This window comes from Plecotus auritus (assembly GCF_963455305.1).
Source record: "Plecotus auritus genome assembly, chromosome: 7".
NCBI classification, from domain to species: Eukaryota; Metazoa; Chordata; class Mammalia; order Chiroptera; family Vespertilionidae; genus Plecotus; species Plecotus auritus.
This window is the reverse complement of record NC_137774.1, coordinates 69,684,373-69,702,598: the sequence shown is the minus strand read 5'-3', so window position 1 is coordinate 69,702,598 and position 18,226 is coordinate 69,684,373. Positions and strand designations below refer to the sequence as shown.

The window sequence follows — 18,226 nt, the reverse complement described above, 5'->3', positions numbered from 1 at the left end:
TGCCTTTCCCATGTTTTCCTTCTTTGCTTCTTTATTCATTTTTTATATTTTCAGTCTAAATGTTTGTATTGTTTTTACTCCGATTCATCCTTGGAAACAAGAAACTGCCAGACTGTGAGAGCTGCGTCTCACTCCTGTGATCTGTCCTGTACCCAAGGCCCGGCTGCTCCTGCGTCAGGAATCTCAGTTCTGTCTCCTCACATCATTCTTCTCCTCACATCATTCTTCTCCTGGAAAGCTGATCACAAAGCCAGCGACTTGGCTGAACCTGTATCATTTTCCTCATTGGTTCTTCCGTTTCTGCACACATTCAGGCGGGGTTTCTCAAGTCAGACTTCAGCAGTTCCCACTCTGCTTTGCACTTGTTACAGTTCTTACATTGTGCTCCCTGTTACAGCGGGTATAGCTGAATAACGCCACTTACTGAGCAGGGTCTTTCATATTAGCGGAGTTTTGGCCTTGGTTTCTCTGCACGCCTCTCCCTGCACCAGGCCTTCTAGGTCTCAGAGGAGCCGTGACTGACCAGAAGGCGAGACTGGGCCTCAGGACATGTCCTGGGGGGCCAGGCCAGCAGGCCCATCACAGGTGGGCTCCCTGGGCAGGTCAGCACCCAGTCAGCCACCAGCCCGCCCTGCTAAGTCTTGCAGGTCATGGTGGCCCTGTCTGCTGATGGTCCGAGCATTGATGGAGGGAATGTGTGGCCCAGACGAGCCCTCAGCGTGGAGGTGGGTGTGGCGCTTCTCCCAGAGGGCAGCTGCCGCAGAGGACAGGGCGCCACAGGGCAAGAGGGCTCATCAGGTGGAGAGTGTGAGGACGGGCAGCTGCCGAATCCATCAGCTTCCTGCAGGGCCTGCTCTGAGGGCAGGTGTGAGGTGGTTCCCCCCAGGCCTGTACCCCGTCACCCTCCCAGCACAGGAGGACAGTGTCCCGGCTGGGCCAGAGGGGAGCTTCTGGAACCAGGCCTCCTGAGGCCTGTGGGCACCAAGGGCAGGAGCTGGTTGTCTGCCCTCCATCTCCCTCCTGCAGCATCTTCACTGAGGCCCTCAGGGGCAGCTGTGTAGCATTTCTAGTGGGAGGGAAGCCATGTTTTGGAGCTCCTTGGCTTTGGCGGCAATCTCAGCTGTGAACTGAGCAGGGAAGGACCATCACTGCTTTCTCACCACGTGCCCCAGACAGCAGCCCCTCAGGGTATTGGCTGTCCTGTCCAGGGCCTTAGCCACATGGCTGAGCCACAGAGATGGGACTCCAGATGCAGCAGCCCCGCTGTCCACTGAGCCACGCCCAACAGCGTGAGGCATTTACCAGAAGATGCAGGGCAACCAACTCATGAGCAGCCAAAATGCCAAAAAGGGGCGCTTCTGTGACATCGTCCCTGCAAGTCGCCAGCACAGCTGGGAGAGGTCTATGGGGATGAAAACCAGAGGTCAGACTCACAGGAGGAGGGACATTGAGAGGGATGCTCTCCCATCCTGGGCGAGTTTCGCCCAGACCAACCACAAGGGGAGTGTGAAAGAGGCTGGTGCTGGAGTGGCCCTAGGGCTCCAGGCATCCTGCCACAGCACCCAAAGGGCTCGGTCCCAGCCCCACACCTTGCCCCGTGGTGGAAGAGGGGGCTGGGGTACGGGGCTCTGAGCCACCCCACCTGTCACCTGCACAGTTCCTGCAATAGTCACAGTATAGGTGCCCAGTGCCCAAGCTGTCGGGAGCCCATGGCGCTCCACAGACTTCAGGAAGAAGCTCGCCAGCCCAGAGCAGGTACAGGGTAGGCCATGTTTTTGGCATGGGGTTTATTAATAATAGGCAGAGAAGAATAAGAAATAATTTTGGGAGGCTCAGAGCCAAGAAAACTAGTTTTCCAGATTAATGCAGGGAGAGCTGTGAATCCAGTCTCTCGTGTCACACATCATAAAACTCCATCGTGATCCATAAAACTGACAAGACCCATCGAAAGCCTGGCTCCTCCGCAGACCCTCATTAGGCCGTCGTCTGTGACCTCGTGTTCCTCCAGACTGCTGGGATCAAGACCAGCTTTCATTATCATTCAGAAATTAAGGGGCAGAGCACCAGCCATGTTTTGCTCAGCCTTGGAGAAGGGCTAAGGCGACTGGGGCTGGGCCACACAGAGATGACAGGTCCCTGCTGCCATCTGAGGAGGAGTGCCCTTGGTGCAGGTGGGCAGCCGTCACCCCCGCGTCCGTCATCTCACCTCCTTCTGTGGCTGCTCCCTCTCCGCATGTTTCTGCAGTAACAGCACCAGACCCGCTGTCTGCTCTCCGGGATTCAGACACACCTGTCAAGTCACCAGAGGCGGTGTCTGTCTGTTTAGTGACTGTTGGCTTGTTATGGTCTTGTTTCTTTCAAAATGTGTTCACTTGTGTAGGTATGAGGATATTTACATGTTGAACTTCATGAAATTCCCTGTTTATTTGTTCTTGTTTCATCTTTTTCTCAAAGCCCCTTCTGAAGTGTGTCCATCTGGCCACTTCCCTCACATGACGCATGCCCGTGCTCTCGTTCGGTTCTGCTGCTGTCTGTCCCTTGTTTCGTGTGGGTTGCTGGCCTACAGGGGTTCCTCCTCCAGCTCCAGGCTCTTGTTTCCTCTTTCCTGAGGCCGGGGCAGCTCATCTCCCTGCAAACATTCTGTGTCCACCGTGGACGGTCCACCCCCCTCACCTCCCAGCACCCCTGGCTCTGCTCCCTCCGTAGACCAGTCATCCTGGACTCCTGATCCGTCCTGGTTGCTCCCACTCCCTGCTACTCCTGGAAGGCGCGGCCACCTTCCTGCTCTTCCTAGGACTTGGGACTCGCACTGTAGGCCTGGCCGAGCCGCTCACCCTCTTGCTTTCTCTCCTCCTGGGCTGGTTCCTGGGCCTGAAAGGGGGCTGGCGGAGTTGAATCCATACTGAGTCTCCACAAGGAGAGAAGAGTTCTGAACTTCACCTCACACCACACGTGCAAAACTAACAAATGGATCAGAGTTCCAGCCTGGCCGGGTGGCTCCATTGGTTGGCACGTTCTCGTACACTGAAAGTTTGTGTGTTCGATTCCTGGTCGGGGCCTGTGCAGAGGCAACCAAGCAATGTTTCTCTCTCCCTTCCTCTCTCTCAAATCAAACATATCCTCGGGTGAGGTTGTTTTTTTATGGGTCAGAGCTCCACCTGCAAACCTTTCAGAAAATCTTTATAACCTTGGGGTAGGCAAAGATTTCTTAGATGGGACACAAAAGCACTATTTGTAAACTTTTTTAATAATTGATAACTTGGACTTCACAAAAAAATAAAACTTCAACCTCTTCCAAAGATACCATAACAAAAATAAAAGGGCAGGCCACACCAGCTGGCAGAAAACAATCACAACATACGCATATCGGACAGAGGACTCCTACAACCCAAGGCATCGGCCAGTTGTTTGTTTATGTTTTAAATGGGGAGAAACTTGAACAAGCACTTCACAGAGAACATGTGAAGTCCAGCGAGCACAGGCAGAGACTCTCAAGGTCGCTGCCGACAGGAAACAGCAGGTAAGATCAGCCAGCTTCTGTCACAGTCCCAGGCGGAGGGCAGGGCTCGGGGTCAGATTGCCACATGACCCCAAACTTGTCAACACCTCTGCGTAAATATTCATGTAGACTTGAGCACCTGATACCACAGGACAGGAAGATACCAGCAGGTGTCCCTCTGAGGGGTGTGGGATGCCCTGAGGCCTCCCCTCAAGGGAAGACCATTCACACTCCCTGCTCCCAACCTTCCAGCAACAGGGCATACAAAGGTGCTCTCTTCAAGAGTGCCCTTGCAGAAGGAACTTCCCCGAGTTCTGGCTGGGAGGCGGCTCCAGGATGTGGCCCTGCGACAGCTGGGCGTGGGAAATCCCCTTGCTGTCAGTACCTCATCCATTCATGACCTTAGTTCGTGCGCAGGAGCCTCAGGCATTTGGGGGTGGTTCTGATTGGAAAGTCTCTGGATCACTGAGTTAGTGCCATGCCAGAGAGATGAACCCAGCGGGTCTGGGACACAGAGCAGCCTCGCCTCCCTGGTCACCATTTCAGTGGGATTCAGGGGACATGCCAGTTTCTCACTGAGCATATTTGGGCTTCCTGGACCTTGCATCATCCAGGGTCACCACGGACCTGGCATCAGAAGAAGCTGGGCAGCGCATGGCCTCTGAGGAGGAGCAGTGACCAGCCTCTCAGACAGCTGCCCAGCAGACAGCCTAGGCCTGGCCCTGTTCCTGTGGCCACTGAGAAAGTACAGGAAGTTGGGCTCCATCTAAGCCAAGGGTAGCTCAACACACAGCCCACTAGGAACCTGCCACACCCATCTCAGGGTGCCCAGGCCCTGCGCGTGGTCACCAGGGTATGGAGGGTAAGGCTGCAGATAGGCACATGCACCCCCATCTCCCCCAACCCTGATAGGGAGAGCAGTGAACCCCACCTACCTCCCACATGACCCAGGCACAGTCCTGACATCAGAGCCCCTCCCTGGGGAGGAGCCCAGGCTGTAGGGTCCTACCCTGGGCCTGTATTGATTAATAATCACCGTAACAACTGCACCAAATGCAAACCACAGCATCAAACAATACACGTGTGACTGTGCAGTCCTGGAGGTCAGAAATCTGGGCGGCCTTGGCTGTGGCCTCAAGTAGAGTCTCAGAGGCTGGCATGGAGGTGTCAGCAGACTGGGCCCTCGCTGGAGGCACTGGGAAGAGTCTGCCTTCAAGGTTATTTGGGGCATGGTCATCCTTGGGCCAGAGGTCTAGGGAGGCCAGGTGTGCAGCCTATTGCGGGGGAGCAGGGCCAGGACCATGGCCGCCTGCCACGCTGGTCTCTTGGGAAATAGCATAGGCACCCGCGTGGGCTTCCAGGAAGAAAATGGAACCCCTCCGCCCCAGCACCTCTGGGTTGCTGGGACTCTTGTGAGTTGCTGGGTCCTGGTGGAGTAGGTGGAGCACAGGCAGCTGGAGGGGACATCCAGGCTGCCACCAGCACAAGCACACAAGCCCTGAGTTTGGGGCAGGGCATCTGTCCTTGGTCTCGCTCAGCTGGGGCTGAGGCACTGCTCCGTCCCTCAGGTGGTCCTCATTGTCAGTGGGAACCTGAGCTTCCTGAACTGGCTGACCATCGTGCCCAGCATCGCCTGCTTCGATGACGCCACCATGGGGTTCTTATTTCCCTCCGGGCCTGGCAGCCTCAAGGACCAAGTCCTAAAGATGCAGAAGGAGGAAGCCCGGGAGGCCCGGCCTACGCTGACATACGGTGGGTGGACACCTGGGGACATGGACAGAGGCTTTTATTCCCGACCCAGGATAGCTAGTCCCCAGAAGCGCTGGCCCATTCTTATTGAGCGACAGTGAGGCCCACCCCATAAGGGCAGTTGTCATGACTCAGTTTCCACATCAGCCTCAGAAAGTGTCCTTGGCTGGGGGAGATGGGAGCTGTGGGCAGACTCCCAGGCGGGGGGCCAGCGGCACCACCCTCAGCTTCTGTGAGCCCAGAGGGGCCAGACAGAGGCCAGGATCTGGAGGGCCCACTGACGGAGCATGGGACAGCCTCATCTCCTCCCTGTGGTTAGGGCCCTGGCCCAGGGGGCAGAAGCTTACCTACTGTCCCTCTCTCTCCGAGCCCAGGCTGCATGGTGCGGCAGGCGGCCAACCTGGCCCTGGGTGTCCTGGTCGCCTGGCTCAGCATCCCTGTGGTCTTTAACTTGCTGAGCCCCAAGCAGGTCATGAACAGCTCCTTCAACCCCCTGAGAATCGTCAACACATACGGAGCCTTTGGAAGGTACTGTGCATGCCTGGGGGTCCCGTCTTGGCTGCCTCTCTGGCCTGGGTGTGGTCTCTCCTCTCCATCCACCACATGGAAGACCCCTGGTCAGGGAGGCCCGGCCCTGACCAGCCAGGTGGGCACTCTTAGCCAGGATGGGGTTGAGGGGTCTGCTCTCCCTCCCCCGAGGCCAGCCCCCACCTGCTCCTGCTCCTGCTCCTACTCCGTCCATAGCCACAGCTCCAGCCCCACCTGGTCTGCTCTGAGTGGAGAGGCAGCCACCACCTGCAATTACACAGAGCCCAGCCCGCCCTGACTTGGTCTCCCCGACAGCATCACCAGGGAGCGAACAGAAGTCATCCTGCAGGGCACAGCCAGCCCCAATGCCAGCGCTCCGGACACTGTGTGGGAGGACTACGAGTTCAAGTGCAAGCCGGGTGACCTGAGGAGACGGCCATGCCTCATCTCCCCCTACCACCACCGCCTCGACTGGCTCATGTGGTTCGCAGCCTTCCAGGTAAGACCCTCTTCTCCTGCTCCACCATCTCCCCCAAATCCCCATGTCCAGGTGCTCATTGTGGACTCAGGCTCCGGTCACTCCAGCATCCCCAAGGCTATGGTGCCCTCCAGTAGAGTCTCAGAGGCTGTAATGGAGGTGTCAGCAGGCTGGGCCCTCAATGGGTACACTGGGGCCCCTACAGGGCAGGTGGGGTGATATCAGACCCTGCTGGAAACAGTCTCCTAGGCCACTCACACTCAGCCATGGGTGCCCATGCAGCCCCGACTCTGACCAGCCTCACATGACCCACCTGGGCCGTTGAGGAGGTCGGGCTGGATTCCTGGTGTGGGCATCAGCTATGGAGCAGCTTCATCCACTCCCCACCCCAGCCCGAGAGGCAGGGCTCACCTCACTGTCAGCCACCTGAGATCGGGGCCTGGGTCTGAGGCCAGGCCGTAGCATAGACAACACTCTCCCGGCTCCCACCCTCCTGGGGCAGGGTCTTTCCCCTGAGCAGCTGGCCATGCGGGGGTCGGAAGCCAGGCTTCCTTCCGGCCTCTCCCTGAGCTCTGCTGCACACGCAGGCTCTACCTCTGCACAGCGTGGTCCCCTCAGGCATGGGTCCCCAGAGCCTCTCTCAGATGCCCTCGCACAAGAACCAGGCACCACAGCCAGCTTCTCAGAGCGCCTTCACCACAAAAGACAAGACAGGCGTTAGCTCAGGCCAGAGAACCCAGAGGTGCCGCATCTCCTGCTGAGCCATCTCTCCAGGTGACAGCCTTAGGAAGGCTCCGTCACCTGCCTGAGAGCCCAGGGCTCCCAGGTGGCAAAGCCCAGAGGTGAGCCGGCCTGGCTGGGCCCTGTACCTGCTGCATCTGAGTTACCAAGGACAGGACGGGGCGGGGGACCCGGCACACAGAAGAACAGTTCACACACATCTGGCTGACGGATGAGAACAGAAGCTGGCAGCCCCTCTGGGGGGGAACCTAAACCAAAGCAATGGGGTGTAGGCCCCCAGGGCAGCCACTGACCACACTGCAGTGAGACACACCCAGGACAACAGCCTGATGGAGTGACCGACCGACCGGGCAGGGCCCTCTGGAGGGTGGGAGGGAGCAGAGAGCATGCCTTCCCTGAGGGTCCCTGCCCACAACAGGGCTCAGGCTGGTGGCCTGGTCCTGCGGGCACCCAATGCCAACCCAGGGGCAGCGGCCCAAGCACCCATCCTCTTCTTGCCCCCAGACCTATGAGCAGCACGAGTGGGTCATCCACCTGGCGGGCAGGCTCCTGGCCAACGACGCTGAGGTTCTGTCCCTGCTGGCCCTTAACCCCTTTGCGGACAGGGCCCCCCCCAGGTAAGATTCTTCTCCCAGATGGGACCCCCACCCACAGTGGCTTCAGCTGCCTCTCAGGATTACTCCCCCAAATGCAGAATGTGCTCTGGGGGCCAGGCCCCACCCCTGGAAATGTGCCAGGTGCAAAGATCCGTAGGCCCTCGGGCGAACCCCTTTCCTAGCACTGCTCACCTGCTGAAAGGACCCCCGCTTCTGGGAAGGGGGTGGGCCTCCTATAGCAAGTCCCAGCCTCCATCCTGGTGGCTCTGGAAGCTGCCACCCAGCACTCAGCCTTCCTGGAGGCTAAACACGGCCCCTAGTCCAGGGCCTGGTTGTGATGGGGACTCCTCATGGGCTCCTCTGGCTCCCTGAGCAGCCTCTCCCCACCAAGGGGCGTCTGGACAGACACACAGCCCGTCCTGAAGTGCGAACCTGGGCCCCTGAGCCCTGGGGCCCCCTGGAGGCTGCCACTCGGGGAGGAGCTGCAGGCTGACAATCCCCTCTCTGCAGGTGGGTCAGGGGAGAGCACTACAGGTACAAGTTCAGCCGCCCTGGGGGCCTGCACGCCGCAGATGGCAAGTGGTGGATCCGGAAGAGGATCGGCCCCTACTTCCCTCCACTCAGCCTCCAGAACCTGAAGGGCTACTTTAGGTCACGGGAGTGGCCGTACCCAGCACTGGAATAGAGGGACGCAGGGCCTGTCCACCAAGAAATAAAGTGGGAAGACATTAGCACCCCTGCACCGCCACCTGCACCCAGATGTCCAGGAAAGCAAACCAGGGGGTGGCATTGGGGGGTCTGCTGGGGTTGCAAGTGGCCATCTGTGCTTTCTTCATCCCTCACAATGGGTCCCCAGGCACCCCTGGTCATCTCCCTTGTCACCAGGCCCCCAGACCTGAGCGTTCCAAGGGAGCTGTGGTGGATCCAGGACCACCAGCACCCACTACACGGAGCCTCGGTTCCTCCCATTGGCCATGGCCTGGCCAGGAGGCTCCCTCAGGGTCCTAGGCACCTGGGGTGCTGGTCCACAGAAGGCCCTTACCCCCCCCCCGCCCCCAGTGGCCAAGCCCCTGTTGTGTACCTGGTGTGGCTGTGAGGAAGTCCTCGCTCCCTGCCTCTCCTCCACCTGCCCCCTGGGGTTGGCTCCCACCACATCCAGAACAGACTGAGGGTGAGAAGCCAATACTCCCAATCCCCCCTCATGCCCACCCCTCTTCAGAACCCCCCCCATACTCCACACACACCCCCAAAGCTGGTCTGTGCCCTGCCTTTCTCCCCAGTGACCAGCGTCCAGAAGCCCTTTGTCCCCCCTCCGGTGAGCGAAGCGCATCCTCATGTCCCCTGTGACCGCGTCTCCCCAACCACACACCATGGCGCCTCCTGCTGCTGACCTGCGGGTGGGGGGACAGCAGAGCCATCAGCCCCAGCCTGGGTGCTGGGGCAGCAGGGTCCCCACGGTTCGATTCTGAGGCCCAGTTGTCAGAAGTTAAAGTGGACTAATTATGTTTTGCTTGGCAATCCAGGGGCTCCACGGCAGTGAGAACTGGGTGCAGCCCAGAATCTTTGCTGCCTGACGTGAGTTGTGAGTGAACAGGGTAGGGTCCTGCCAGACAAATAAGCTGGCACCCAGTGGTGCTGCCCCAGCCCCGCTCAGCCAGGGGACAGAGGCCAGGGGGTGCTGGCAGCCCTCCCTTCTCCCCTTCCTCCCGCCCACCCCCACCCATCTAGGCACTGGCCATACTGTGGAGAGCCCCGGAGAGGTGGTGCCGGCCAAGAGGCTGGATGAGGTGGGTACAAGTACAGGTCTGTGTGGAGCAGCCTCCCTACCGCCTGGGGGGCCGGCCCAGGTGCCAACAGAGAGGCCGTGTTCCTGCTCACAGGGAAACAGGCGCCCTGTGTCTGTAGCGGACAGACAGGGCCTCAGACAGGGAGCCTGGAGCCAGCAAGTCTGCCTGTGGCAGCCAAGCGCCAGCCACAGCCCGGCAGCCCTTCCTGGGGGGTCGTCCTGGGGGCTCTGCCAATGGGTGGGGCACCAAGGGGCCTGAAGAGACCCTGCACCTTGGCTCCAGTGGTTCTCCACACTCCCTGCCCCAACCTCAGAGGGCCTCCCTGCCAGGGGCCATGGTGGTTCCCCACCTCCCCCCAGCCCGGGCTCGTTGCCACCCGGGGCTGGACAAGGGAGCCCTAGGACCCCGCACTGCTGACTATGGACTCCACTCTGGGCCCCCATCCAGCCATGCCCCCAAGTCTCCAGAACCCCCTAAGACACACACAGGAGGTGATGTTTAGGCGGGGGCAGGGCTGGAGCCAGTGGCCAAGTGTCATAGGAGGCCCCTTGGCTCGGGCCCTCAGGAACCAGGCAGCCCTGTCCCCATCCTGGGACAGGACAAACCACTCACCCGCACATCACAGGTGACTCCAGGTCCAGGTTGTGAGGGCGCAGTGGCCGGTTCAGACCCATCAGACCTGTTTGTGAGGGCGCAGTTGACCCAGGAGGACCCATCAGACCTGTTTCTCCCACAGCCTCTCCTCCTCCCAGAGGCGCAGTGCCCCCCACACACCTGTCTGTCCGCAGCCTTTGGAGCCTGTCCTACGGCCACTCCCTCCCATCAGAGGGAGTCCACTAGACCCTTCCTCCACTCAGAACCCTCCCAACAGCCCCACCTCCTGAGCATGAATCTGGGGTCACTGCCCATTACCCCAGCCACATCTGCATCCTCTTCATTCCTCACACCTGCCCATGGGTCAGGTCTTGGGGGGCCCACACCCCTCAGGCCTGCCCTCACTGGAACCCAAGCTGCTCCTGATTATGCTCCAGGCTGGTGGGGATCTAAGCCTGCTGTCCCAGTGCCAGTGGCACCCAATACAAGTCTGCTGGGTAAGCCATCCACCTACTGTCAGAAAAAGGCCCAAACACTTCACATCTGCTCCACCTGGCACTGCCCTCTCTCCAGCCTCATGAGGATCTGCTGTTTCTTGGTCAGCCCAAAAGAAACTTCGCGGGGAGGGTGTTCAGGGACATGAGGCCGGGGGCATTAGCGCCCCTTCCCTCCAGCTGAGTCTGAGAGAATGGGGGCATATCCTTCCCCCTCGCTCTCCCCTCTGAAAACTGTCCACCTAGGTAGAGGGGCCTGTAGGTGAGATCTCTCTGCCCCACTGGACAGTAAGCACAGCACTTGGAACTGCCAGAGTTGCCACAGGGAGGACCACCTGTGCCACTGCCTCCTCCGGGACATGAGACTTGGGACTCTAGACACCAAGGCATCATCCATCAGACAGTGGCTGTGCTCCGATGGCCCCCTGGGCTGGCTGTTAGCCCCACCCAGAGCAGCAGGCTTAGCCAGGGGCCTGTGCAGGGAGGACTCACACCCTGCCTCCCCTCCTGCTCTAGCAACCAGATGAGGGGCAAGGGGCACAGCTCCCATTGCACGTGAGGCAGGGTGTGTGCGAGCCTTCAGCAAGCCAAAGGGGTTCTTGGTGTCATATTTGCTGAGATGGTTTTTCACTCACTTAAAGGTGATAAAGTGCATTTTTGGCACCTGCTAAGGCCAAGCACGTGCTTCCCTCAACCTCGCTCAGATGAGACATTCATCCTCAGGGATTCAGTTCCAGCACCAGTAGGTAAGGTGGAACTCAATATAGCCAACCAACTTCAAAATTGCTAATATGATCAACAAAATTGGCACATCTTTAACTTGACTGATAAAGAGAGGAGATGCAGATAACATTTTTAAAAGTGAGGGCATTACTACCGACCTTACAGAAATAAAAATAACAGTACTATGAACAAGTATATGCCAACAAATTAGATAACTTAGATGAGATGGACAAATTCCTAGAGACACACAAACTACTAAAAGTGACTCAGGAAGAAGCAGAAAATTTGAAAGGATCTGTAACAAGTAATGAGCTTGAATCAATAATCCAAAAACCTCCCAACAGAGAAAAATACTGGGCCAGAGGCTTCATTACTGAGTTCTACCAAGAATTTAAAGAACACCAATCCTCATACTCCTCCACAAACAGAGGAGGAGGGAACACCTAACTCATCCTATGAGGCCTGCGTTACCCTGATAAATACAAAGATACCAATATCCTTTGAGAATATAAATGCGAAAATTCTCAACAAAAGAACTAGCAAAACAAATCTAACAACATATTAAAAAGATCATACGCCATGACCAAGTGGGAACTATCCTAGGAATGTCAGAGTGTTCAACATAAAATCAATTGACGCAATACACCACGTTAACAGAATACAGAGTGGGGAAAACCACATGACCATCTCAATTGATGCAGAAAGCATTTGACAAAATCCAACATGCTTTCATGATAAAAATCACTCATAAAACTAGGAATAGAAGGGAATTCCTTAACATAAAAGGCATTTATGAAAAATCCACAGCTAACATCATAATGGTGAAAAAGAACAGGACCAAGACAAAGATGCCCACTGCTATTCACCAGGAGTAAAATTATCTCTAACCACATGACATGATCCTATATACAGTCATGTATTTTGTTGTTACATGGACATCTTAGAGTACACTTACACAAACCTAGATGGCATAGCCTACTGCACACCTATTGCTCCTAGGCTATGAACCTGTGTAGCATGTTACTATACGAAGTAACCAGAGATTAAATCAAGCTCAGGACAAAATGATGCACTCAAGAGGCTGACCAAGTGTATGAGGTATACTGTTTTCCAGCCAACATTTTTTTTTTTTTTAGTGTAAGAGAGAGGGAAAGAGAAATATCGATGTGAGAGAAACACATCAATTGGATGCCTCCTGCACAAGCCCTGACCAGGAACTAGGCCGGGGAGGAGCCTGCAACCGAGGTATGTGACCTTGACCGGAATCAAACCCTGGACCCTTCGGTCCACAGGCTGACGCTCTATTCACTGAGCCAAACCAGCTAGGGCCAGCCAACTTTTTATTTTATGTCCAAAGAATAATGATAAAATATATAGTATAGTATATTAAGTACATAAACCAGGAACATAGTCATTTATTATTACCAAGTATTATGTACCTGACATAATTGTTTCTGCCATACTTTTATATGCCTGTCATCACCACAAATAGTACGGTGTCACACATGACATCCAGGTGATAGGAATTTTTCATCTCCATTATAAACTTGGGACCAACACCATACATTTGGTCCATCATTATGTAGTGAATGACCATAGAAAGTTCCAGTGATCCACAAAAACACATTAGTTAAACTAATTCAGCAAAGTTGCAAGGTACAAGATCAACTCACAAAATCATGTGTTTCTATATTCCAGCAATGAACAATCACAAAAAGAAACTAAGGAAATAATTTCACAATAGCATCCAAATGAATAAAATACCTAGGAATAAATCTAACCAAGGAGGTGAAAGAACTGTACTCTTAAAAACTACAAAACATTGCAAAAAGAAATTAAAGATGACCTAAATAAATGGAAAGGCATTTGTGTTCATGTGTTGGATGATTTAATACTGTTCAGATGGCACTACCCAAAGTGGTCTACAAAGTGAATGAAACCTCTATCAAAATTCCAATGGCTGTTTTTATAGAAATAGAAACAATCTTCAAGTTCATATGGAATTGCAAGGGCCCCAAATAATGAAAACAATCTTGGAGGGGGGGCAGGGGGGAGTTGAAGGACTAACACTTCCTGATTTCAAAACTTAGTACAAAGCTACAGTAATCAAAACTGTGGTACTGGCATAAGAACAGACATATAGACCAATGGAAAACATAGAAATAAACCCTCATACATATGGTCAAATGATTTCTGACGAGTGCCAAGACGATTCAATGGGGAAAGGAGTCTTTTCAATAAATGGTGCTGGGGAAGGGGGTGGGGGGATGGATCTAAACACTAAAGAATGAAGTTGAACCCTTATCTCACACAATATTCAAAAATTAACTCAAGTGGATGAAAGACCCAAACAAGAGCTAACACTATTAAAACTCCTGAAGGAAATAGGTAAATCTTCATGACCTTGGATTTGGCAATGGATTCTTCAATGTGATACCAAAGGCAGGAGAAACAAAAGAAAAATTAGACTTCATCGAAATTTAAAACTTTAGTGCATCTAAGAATGTTATGAGAAAGGACAACCAACAGAATGGCAGAAAATATTTGCAAGTCATATATCTTATAAGAGTCTAGTGTTCACAATATATAAGGAGTTCTTACAATTAAGCAACAAAAAGACAAACACCCCAATTTAAAGGAACTTGAATAGACATTTCTCCAAGGAATACATACAAATGGCCAACAAGTACGTGAAAAGATGCTCAGCATTCTCAGTCATTAGGGGAATGCACATGAAAACCACAATAAGATACCACTTCACACCCACCAGGATGGCTTTCATTTTTTAAACAGAGAATAACAAGTGCTGGTGAAGATGTGAAGAAATTGGAACCTTTGTACATTGCATGTGGTAATGTAAAATGGTATAGCCACTGTGGAAAACAGAAAGTTAAACATAGAATTACCATATGATTCATCAATACTTCTGGGTATATATCCAAAAAATTGAAAACAGGAACTCAAGCAGATACTTGTTCACAACAGCATTAGTCGTAATACTCAAAAGTTGGAAACAACCCAGATATCCACCAACAGGTGAATGGATAAACAGAATGTGATCTATCCATGCAATGCAATATTATTCAGCCACAAAAAAATAAAATATTGACACATGCTACAATGTGGGTAAACCTTGAAAACTATGTTCAGTGAAAGAAGCCAGACCTGAAAGGTCACCTATTATATGGTTCCACAAAATATCTAGAATAGGGACATCCATAAAGATGGAAAGGAGATTAGTGATTGCCAGAGGCTGGGGGGAGATAAGAATGGGGAGTAACTGCTAATAGGCACAGGGTTTCCTTTGGAGGAGATGAAATACTTTGGAACTAGATGGAGGTGCTGGTTGTACAACACTGATGTACTAAATGCTGCTGATTATTCACTTCTCAAATGGTTAATTTTATGTTAATGTCAACTTCAAAAAAAATGAAAGAAAAAACAAAAAAATAGAAGGAATAATCTGGGTGCAATAAAAGAAGAGAAGCTGAAAACCAGAATGGTGCATCCCAGGCTGAAGGGAAGAAGTACTTTATCTTTATGACTCTGGATAAACCCCCGATTTGTAGTATGTTTTTTAAATTTCTGTGATTGATGTACTCCCACTGAGTCCAAAGGCCTTTGCATAAAACAAGAACCATTTTAGGGCTAAAACATCAGAGAACAAAATGAAACTCAATCTGTGTGGGGGTTTTTGAATATTAATAAAATGGCAATATTGAGAAGGGAAGAGGGGACATCACTACAGATCCTATCAACATTGAAAGGATAGAGACTATTGTGAACAATTCTAATAGATTTGACATCCTAGACCTGGAAATAAAACTCCATGAAAGATATAGATTACTAAAACTGACTCATGAGGAGAGAGAAAGCCCAACTAGCCCTATAACAATTTAAGAAATTGAATTCATAATTTAAAATCTCACAAAGAAAATTTCAGGCCAAGATGGCTTGATTGGTGAGTTCTAGCCAACATTTAATGAAGAAATTATATCATGCTGTATAAACTTTCAGAAAATGAAAGAGGAAACCTTGTTCACTACTGATCATAATATAACAAAGTACAACACTGGAAAACAGCTTGGCATTTCTGAAAACATTAAGCATGTACTACCATTCAACCCAGCCCTTTCTCCTTGGTATCTACCCAAGAGAAATGAAAGCAAAGAGACCTGTAAGTAATGGCACTAGCAGATTTATTCATAAGAGCCAAAAAACAGAACAGTCCAGGAATCCATCAGCAGGGGAGTGGATGATCCCATTGTGTTGTGTCCACACAACAAATTATCCTTAGCAATAAAGAGATCAAATGGGGGGGGGGGGAGTCAATCGGGGAAAAGGAAACATACATAATACTTTAAACCAGCGGTCGCCAACATGGACCACCAATGGTCTGTGGACCACCGGTTGGTGACCGCTGCTTTAAACAATAAAAAAAAAAGAGACCAAGTTATTGACACATAGAAACGTGTAAACCTCTAAAACATGCTTAGCTAATGAATCCAGAGACAGAATAATACATAGCATGTTATTCCATTTATACAGAACTCTAGGAGGGAAACAGTCTCAACTACAGTGACAGAAAACCGGCCCTTGGTTACCTGGGGTTGGGGAGGAACTGACTGGGACCTAGAACAAGGGAACATTGCGGGGGGCGGCGGGGGGGCTGGAAATGTTCTGTATCTCTCTTGTGTGGTAAATACATTGGTGTACACATTTGTCAAAAACCACCAAGCTGAACACTTAAAATAGGTGCGTTTTACTTTATGTATATTATAACTAACTCTGGCTAAAGCCCTGATTTGCAGTGTCTTTTTAATGTCTGTGATGTAAGTACTCCCACTGAGTCTGATTCGAGCTATAGAGTGTCACCGCTCAGCACAGAGCTGGAAAGGATGTGGATGGTTGGATCTTGTGCAGTGGAACAAGCCAGCACAAGCACGCCACCACTTACACCTTAATTGAGCCGATTTTGAAAACAAAGGAAAAACACTGAAATACCACTACTCCATGCTGAAAAAAGTAAAACTGGCAATGCCAGTGCTCACACTGCGGAGGGCCGTGGAAGTGCTGGTCAGCATCTAAGTTGGCAGCATCTACCGAACTGTACGTAAATGCCCAGGACCCAGCAGCCCATCCCTGGGAGGTGGGGGGGTGCACAACACACAGGGACAGATGTCCCCAGGAGGCATGTGCTAAAGTTCACAGCAGCCTGTTCAAGACAAAAACAGCAAACAACCCAAAGTCCATCAAGAGTAGGATGGACAAATAATCAAATGACGTTCATGTGCTTCCTTGATGGAATATCTTACAGCCAAGAGAATCAATAACGTGGAAAATGGGGTGAATGTCCCAGACATGCAGCTGCGCAAAAGGTGAGACGCAATAGAAATCAAATCATGACACATAAGGACGTGTGTGCCACATGATGTCACTCAGCACCTAACAGGCATACAGGACCAGACTGGCGCTACAGACCAGGGTCATGGTTCTGCTGGGGACACATAAGGGGCCACGAGGTTCAAGTTCTTGAGCTGGTGGTGGTCACGCGGACATTCAGATTGTGAACATTTTCTGAGCTCACACATGGGGTGGACTTGTTTGTATGTGTTCTGATTCACAACGAAAATGTTTTAAAGCAGAAAAATCTGTTTCATTGTCAAATGTTAGATCCTACTTCCTTTCCTATGTGTTTATTATAAAGAGCCTTGGGCTGGGTCTGTCTTCACAGGCATGTGTAGGAAAGTGTAAGCAGATCTGTGTCCATTGAAACCCCAGATATGACCCAGATTTCGTCCAACTTATTTTGTGTTTTGACTGCATGTTCCTGGTTATTGCAACCCCTCCCCACCCTCCCTGTTCACTCTTTGGAAATGTTTTCTGTCCCCTAAGTTGGCAGCATCCCAGGTGGGACCCCAGGCAGGGATGGGAAACCCCGGGCCTCTGCTCAGGCTGGCGTTGTTTCTCCTGTGAGTGTAGCTTCTAAAGTCATTGGCACCCTGCAACGTGAGCGGGCTTCACAAAGCCTCACTCACCCCACGTCCACCTGTAAAGTCACCTTATTTTCAAGGCTAAAAACCATGAAAGCTGTGACGGCAAAGTCAACAAGACAAGACGATGCCTCTCTCCTCTCCTTGTCTCCTGTCAAAGGGTAAACCAACTCCATTTGTCCTCAGGGAGGGTCGGCCACAAGTCACCTCCTCCTTGCGCTGGCTCTGGCCAGGCACTGCACCTGGGCCCGAGGGCATTCAGCGCCAGCCCTGCAGCTGCAGGCTTTCAGTGGTGGGCACACATTTGCATCTCAATAACCCCTGATTAATATTTAAGAAGCCAGCTGTCTGAGCCACATGAAAAAAACGGGGAAAAAACACGCCTTGTTCCTTTAAGGGGTGGGCTCCAGGCTCTTCATCGAGTGGCCTCATCTCCCCACTCGGTTTTCACACACAATTCTTCTAAATGAAAAAAAAAATATGAAGCGCTATTAGCAAGTTATCAGGGACCAACTGTGTCCCCATCAATGCCCCTCAGTCCATTGTGGCCGCCGTGCAGCTGCAGGGCTAGCGCTGAGCAAGCCGCCGGGCTGGGCTCCATCCCTCCGTCTGTCCGAGGTCATCGGGCACCGCATCCACCGTGCCCTTTCCCTGAGCCACCAAACGGAAGTGGACACCGCGTTCGGAGCTCATGCACAGGCCTGAGGGGACGAGCCCAGCCAACACCCACACCCCACCCTCACTCAGAGAGCCCCCTCAATGCTGTCCCTCCTGGCTGGCTGCACAACCCCCAGGGGTCCCAATCCTCCCCCAACCTGTCCCAGGCCAGCTACCCTGGGGAGGACGGGTGGTTCTTGTCAATCAAGTCAGGCCACCCATGCAGAGCCCTCCCCTCACTGACCATCCCTGGCAAGGTGGCTGGCTCCCCATACCCTGGGTCTCAGCTCACAGGTCCTCCTGAGAGGCCTGCTCCAGCCACCCCAGGGCATCCTTCCACTGCCCTTCCTGGGCAGGTGTCATGGGCCTGGTGCTTCCTGTTGCCTC

The 18,226-nt window shown here is 52.8% G+C and overlaps 1 protein-coding gene across 3 annotated transcripts in view; it reads left to right on the top strand.

The window, feature by feature from the left end:
- LMF1 (lipase maturation factor 1) overlaps positions 1 to 8,398 on the top strand; it is a 123,708-nt gene extending 115,310 nt beyond the window's left edge. For all 3 annotated transcript variants that reach the window (XM_080678953.1, XM_080678952.1, XM_080678954.1), the window contains exons 6-10: positions 5,068 to 5,251; positions 5,623 to 5,776; positions 6,092 to 6,275; positions 7,500 to 7,612; positions 8,102 to 8,398. In XM_080678953.1, coding sequence (XP_080535079.1) covers positions 5,068 to 5,251; positions 5,623 to 5,776; positions 6,092 to 6,275; positions 7,500 to 7,612; positions 8,102 to 8,276 — 810 coding nt within the window. In that variant the 3' untranslated portion in view covers positions 8,277 to 8,398. The remainder of the gene's footprint in view (positions 1 to 5,067; positions 5,252 to 5,622; positions 5,777 to 6,091; positions 6,276 to 7,499; positions 7,613 to 8,101) is intronic.
- Positions 8,399 to 18,226: the final 9,828 nt, after the last annotated feature.